This window comes from Cuculus canorus, chromosome 8, assembly GCF_017976375.1.
Source record: "Cuculus canorus isolate bCucCan1 chromosome 8, bCucCan1.pri, whole genome shotgun sequence".
NCBI classification, from domain to species: Eukaryota; Metazoa; Chordata; class Aves; order Cuculiformes; family Cuculidae; genus Cuculus; species Cuculus canorus.
In genome coordinates, this window is record NC_071408.1 from 12,276,849 (window position 1) to 12,283,452 (window position 6,604).

The window sequence follows — 6,604 nt, forward strand, 5'->3', positions numbered from 1 at the left end:
ATTGATAGCTTTAATTACCCTGAGCAGTCCCACTTGGGCCCATACGCACACCTGCTGCCCACCTGCCAGCACTCTGTTTAAGCACATCCTTGAGACCCATCTATTTTCTGTTTTCCCTGAGCTCTGTTGTAGGTGTAACCTCATATTTATCTTGCTCTCCTGAATGGATCAAGGACCTGCATTGCATGTGGTTGAGTCACTATCCCCATGTCCTGTCCCTGGTATTGACCTTGGATTGCTGTAGTAGCCTTCTCTCAATTTTTATCTCCATCTCCTGCTGCTCCTGGCAGTGTGTTCACAGGACAAATGAGCCAGCGGGGACACCAGTTATTGCTGTGCTTGTGGGATGAGGAACAGCCATTGTTAATGTTTTGCCACCTGAAGTAGGATGAATTTGGGATGCTGTTCCAGGTTCCAACCAGTTTTTCCCACTTGAATCACAGTAAGTCAAATTTGGAAAAAAAAAAAAAAAAAAAAAAAAATTTCCAATGAGATCTTAAAACTTCTAAATGTCACCTTTCTGCTTCACTCAAGTTGCCAAGTTAAGAAGTTTCATCCAAGAAACCCTTTCACGCACATATATGCAGACCAATAAAGCCTTCTAAACCATTCAAATGGAATACCTAGAATTTCAAGTGGAAATGCAGATTTATTTATAGGCTCAGTGTGTTTTGCAGCCACATTACGTAAATATATGGAGCGAGAGCATTCCGCTTGTTTACTGAGCGGCATTGCTTTCCCATTCAACTGGAGTGGTGAGTCAGGACTGCTGCTGAGCTCACCCTGTTCTCAGAGGTCTTCTCCAGCCTTTGGTTCAGAGCACACTTGCAAGGGTCAGCTACATTGTTTTTGTATTTTAGGAGATTACTTTATGTGTTGCCTTCTTGATAGCAGGGAGGACTCTCCTTCAGACAGATTGCCTATGCTGCGCTGTCAGCACAAGCCATTAAAAAACCCAAGCTGCTGCTGGATCTAGATAGTTGAAATTTATGACCTAGTTTCCCAAAATTATAATTAGATTGGCTTAGAAAATTAGATATTTAAAAAAAAAATACTACATAGTCTTTGCATTAAGTTCTGTTTTGGATCTGTTGCAATTTCAAATTTTTGTTCCTAATCATAAGGATGAGAAGCAGGGGAATTTCTTAAATTTAGCAGCTAAAGAATAGGACCAAATATTGTGAGGCTGTGGTTTAAAAAGTGATACATGTTCAGTTAAAAGTTGTCTTTATAGCAGATTTGCTGGTGTTTTTCAGCAATTATAGATCCCAGACTGTACATGCTAACACCATTTATGGTAGCAGTGCATGAACTGGCATTGACATTCTAGGCACCAGCTTCAACTGGCTGTGCTGCTGAAGGCTGTACCAGCACGGCTGTGGTGCCTTCTCTTCCAACACCCTCCATGGATGTCCGCTTCTCACTGTTCTCAGCTTTTTGCAGCAAGTAATTTCCCTAAAAATACTAAGCTTGTTTGCAGACTTGTTCAGGACCCATGCTCCTTTGCAGCTAGAATTCCTGGAACGTAATTGCCCATCAGGATCCCTTGTCCATGTTTTCCTGCCTGGGTGGCCGTCAGTAGTATGGTCTGGAGCAGTTTTATAATTTGATGGAAGCTAAAAGAAAAGTACAGTGCTCTGGCCAGCTGCTTAGCAGTTCCCTTGCTTTGGCTTGTGGGAACCCAGCTCTGCTTGCCCTCCCTTTGCCATTCCCAGATCACTTTTTTTCCCTGCCAGTGTGGCAAGTTCAGCTAGTGCAGCCCAGTGGGACTGGGATGGGAGGGTAAATTGTTCATCTGGGCTGTGGAGGAATGAGCAGTTGATTATTTGTTGCCAATGGATACTGATACCAGAGTACCAGTTTTAACTGTAGCTGTAAGGCTACCTGGAGTATGGAACCAGCATCTCTTAAATCACTTGGTGGTTTTGTATTTCTGCAGGAAACGTTCAGAACAATCTTTTGGGTTGCAGCACTCCCCTTATGCCTGTGGTGCCCTTCTTCTGGTTAAGCTTAACCCTGAGAATTTGGAAAACAGGCCTCATAAAAAACTGGTAAAGCAACAATTGGAAGTAATGTTGTGCGTACAGATCTGTTGCTTTTTACTAAAAATAAGGTTTGAGGTTTGATTTTCTTTCTTTTTCTTTATTCTTTTTTTTTTTTTTTTCCTGTTGATACACCAAACTGTTCTGCTGCAAAGCTTAGCCTCGAAGCTAGGGCTCTCAGATGCAATGGACAGACCATGCCAGGGACTTGGCATGGCTTGCTGGCCTTGCTGTCCCAGTAGTATGATCTATGGAAGCTACAGAGCTGCTTGCACAGACTTCATGACCAATGTTCATGATTCAAATCTTAAAAATATACAAGAACAGCCCTCGGGCAGTTATGCCCTGTCTGACGGCCCCACCTAATTTCCCCTCTGAACTACATACTGTTCTATAAGTAGTTCTAGCACCTGCTGAAACCAGAAATGTTTCTTTCCCCAAAAGACATCAGCAGTGGTTAATTATTGCATCCCAAATTGGCACAGATTAATGCAGCTTCACCGAAGTCAATGAAGCTTCATGGAATTATGTCTGTCCTGGGTCTGAGTCATTAATAGGTACAGTTCTGGCTATTTTTATGCTCTTCAAATTATTTTGTTAGATTACAAAAGCAATTGTCAGCCCACATCTGTTTTTCCCAGTAGGGGGAAAAAAAATAATCAAAAAAACACCGCCCAAAACTTTTGCTCTTGCAGCAAATTATTTTGGATGTTGTCAGTTAGAAAAAGTGGCATGGAATAACGATGACTAGTAGCTTTCCCCTAAAAAGCACTCACCTAGCAGGGAGTCAACTGCTTTTATTGTAAAATTACCTATAGCTATACATTACAGCCATAGCACAGGTGCTCAACTGGTGCATGTATTCCAAACACCATCCTGTGACCTCCAGCAACAACATTGCTGCTTTCTAGTCAATCTGTTGTCACATCTAGCCATACATGTGACTTATGCTGTCTTGGGGTGACATGGTTAAGACAAAGGATGTGATGGAATATGTCTCTCCTGTTAGCTCAAAAGCCTACAAGGATTTTTATTCTGTTAAAAAAACCCCAAACCAATAAAGCTCTTAGTCTACAAGGCAGATGTTAACTGCTTTAAGATTAGTCCTATTAAAGTCACACCCAGACCACGCGATCCCACTACTCAGGAGTTCAGTGCCAGGCATTATCTGTGTGCAAAGAATTAAGCAACAAAAGTTTTTTATCAAAATTGTTTATTAAAAATAAGATACTTCACTGAAGTTTGCTGTCCTCAAGACAGAATTATGAGATTGTTGCATTCAACACAATCATAATCCACACAGAAATATAACACTATACAGCTCCTGTACGCCCTCGAGCTGGCTTCCTGCAGCCCAGCTGACACAAGCTAGCCCTGCATACTTTAGTTGTAGAACCTGTTCCTCTGGGCACTGTTAGCTCTCTTCCTCACCTCTTGCTGCACAGTGCTGTTACTGTCTGGAAGTTGGACAGAAACCCAACCATCTCTTAGCAGCTAGAGGCTACTACACAACCAGTGTTAATACACCAAGTGACTGATGATTGCAACACTGGCTGATGTTTAGGAAAAATGAATATGCAACCAATTACTCAAGTTCCCAGCACAACTGTACAGAGCAGCTTCTGTTTGTAAAAAGGAAGCTCTGTTCTGATCTGCTGCACCGCCACCTCAGCAAGGACTTGAACAGTGTATGGTTTAGTCTAATGCATGGAGTCTCCTTCTCTGCAGCACTCTGAGAAGCACATCACAAGCAGCGGGCTGGCACATGTCTCCTGTCAACTCTCAATGCCTTCCAAAAGCATCACTCTGCCATCAGTTTTGCACCAAGTCGGTATTTGTCCTTGCAACATGGCAAACACACAGGGTGCTCAGTATCTAAGTCTCTGGGGTCAGGATGCTGCCATGAGCTTTAGCTTGTTTCCTCACTAGCCAAGAGGCTTCATTGCACTCTTCTCTATCATTCATGTACCCTGGGCTGCTCTGGTGATAGGTGTCTTCTTGCACAGCTCCTGATAGAATTCAGATTCCAAAAAACGTGGGTATGAGTTATTCTCCATTAAGCTGTAAACTCTTTTCTGTGCTGCACTGAAGCAGGTATGTGTGGCTTCTTCAATATTCTGTGCAATGATGTTCTTTGTTTGAAAGTCTATGTTTATCTGAAATAAAAAAAAAGGATGATTACTTCTGAGAACTGAATTCAAATAAACACAATACACTATAACACTTCTGAAGAGTTAAAACAGGCAAGGCCATTACTACCATGCTAAATTAATAAATTCCCTTGAAGAAAATTCTTCTTTAATACAAAACCCAGTAATCTAGATGATGCTACCTTGCAGTACTACACTCTCTAAATAGACAATGAGCAATAAATGTGGCTGCTGACTATTCCAGTTAAGATGGAAACTGAAATACTGCTGTGCCACTTTTGAGCTTGGTGAAAAAGGCAGTAGGGAATAGAGTTACATTCAGAACAGCTGTTAACAGTGAAGTATGTAGGATGTAGTTTTGGCATCTATTTTAAAGTGAGCTCAGAGAAGTAAAGAAGGTCTTTAAGACTTCTAAAACAGGGCAGTGATGTTTAAATAGGTCCTTTACCTCTTTGGGAGCCTCCTTTTCAATAAAGTCATTGTAGATTTTCTTTGCTTTCGAAGTCAGCTTCTGGGGTGACTTGGTTTTCTTGAAGTCTTCACAGGCCAACCAGAACTCTATGTTCTCTTCACAGAACTCTGACTTCAGGAAAGCTCGGAAAGCAGCAAGACCATCTAGGGAGAAAAAAAAAAACAAAAAAGCATCCAAATAAATATTTCAGAAATCTTGATTTCACCCACTGGTCACATCTGTTTCTACCAAACATTTTGTTATAAGTCTGTTTCTTTAAGGGATATATTAGTAATAAAAAAAGTTCCACATTTATGAATGCAAACAAACTAACATTCTAACAGGTTGGCAGGCTTCATTTTGCATTAGCCATGTTTTTTTAGACAAGCAAAAAATGAAAGCTGTTTCTAGTCAGCGAGTTCCCTTGTGATGACTGCATATATTTTAAGAAAAAAAATCATTCTAAATACAATCTCCTGCGTTAAACTTTACACTGGAGTAAATATTTATGACTGTGCTACAAACCTCTGGAATATCTTTTGTAATGGAAAGGATGACTCAAGTTCAAAGAGCAAATGGTAATATTTTAGTCTTTTTGCTCTGCTGTTGAGTGCATTTCCTTGTAGAGATATAGTAAAGTCCTGAGATCATAGAACTTGTGTTTGCAGACTCCTTCCCAAGCTGTTTGAGTTGCATATGCCTTGGTTAAGCAGTGAGCACAGTGCATGAATACTCTTCTCACATATGGCAAAGCCAAGCTGACAGGTACGGTTTTAACTACGAGGGTAGTTAAAGAAAAATTTCCACTACAATGAAGTATTCTAGATGTTTTAATACTAATTTAAATATTTTAAGAACACTTACAAATTTTGATTTTAAACAGTTTAAACATTTAACTTTCAAGACCAGAATAAACACTCTTTTAAATCACAAAATTACAACCCTGACATCCAAGGAAGCAATCTCTTACAGACATAGGAGCTGTACCATCCCTTTGCTCCTGAATGGTAATTTTCAAAGACAAACTTACATTTATTAGCAAGAAGTTCATCAAAAGCTCGGACCACAGCTGGGCTTCTTCAGGGAAGGTCTGCATAAAGAGAGAGACAACATTAGACATCATTGCTCAAACTTCATTGTTTCTGTAGAACACTCAAGTTATTTAAATAAAAGTCTCCTTCTCACAGCTTACCTGAAGTAGATGCGGCATTTCCCTCCTTTCTTAGATTCATTTTAGTAGCGTTGGAAGAATTCTGTAGGAAGTAGCTCAGTCTCGCTTTCCAGTCTTTAATGCTGGAAGAACAGAGAAGTAGCACGTTTAAAATGAAAGAGCTTTAGCCACCAGCTCCTCTCCTGTCAAAAGCTGCACGTTTTCCCGACATTGCTTTTTAGCTTTGTATCGAGAGTGACCCAGAGCGTCTGTCTGAGGACAAGAAAACCACATCCCCCTCGTTTAAACCGACAGATTTACTCGCCAGCCAAGGACTAACGTTAGCCGAGACACAACCTCTCCCCGCGGGACTCACACAGTTCTCTTCATCCTGCCTCCCTCGGCCTCGCCGCGGCGCCTCCCGCCCCGCTCCATACGCACCACAGCCCCAACGCGTGCTGAGGAGCCCGCCGGGGCCGCGCGCCTTATAGGGTGGGGGGGCGGGGCCGGGCGGACGGGGCGTTCCGCCGCGCTAGGGTCGCGCCTCTTTTAACCTTTACTTTGTTTTCCTCTTATTTTCTCCCTCCTCCTTTTCTTCTTCCCCCTCCCCTTTTATTTCCTTAATCTCTCTTTTCCTTATTTTTTTTTTTTTCCACATTTTTTTAATTTTTTTTTTTTCCCATTCTCGACTTGCCCTCGCTAGCGCCTTCATGGGAAGCTTTCAGCCGGTCACACCGATATTCCTCGGGCGCCCGTATCTGCCGTGCTGGACGGGGAGTGGCTCATCCTTCCCCTTCTGCAGTTTCTTGGG

The 6,604-nt window shown here is 41.9% G+C and overlaps 1 protein-coding gene across 1 annotated transcript; it reads right to left on the bottom strand.

Annotated features, from left to right (window-relative positions):
* Nucleotides 1-3,254: 3,254 nt before the first annotated feature.
* Nucleotides 3,255-6,228, bottom strand: LOC104054726 (regulator of G protein signaling 2). Its single transcript, XM_054073014.1, is given in 7 exon segments — nt 3,255-4,198; nt 4,641-4,807; nt 5,674-5,700; nt 5,703-5,733; nt 5,829-5,875; nt 5,878-5,936; nt 6,170-6,228. Coding segments are annotated over 7 exon segments (585 nt in total). The 3' UTR covers nt 3,255-4,003.
* Nucleotides 6,229-6,604: the final 376 nt, after the last annotated feature.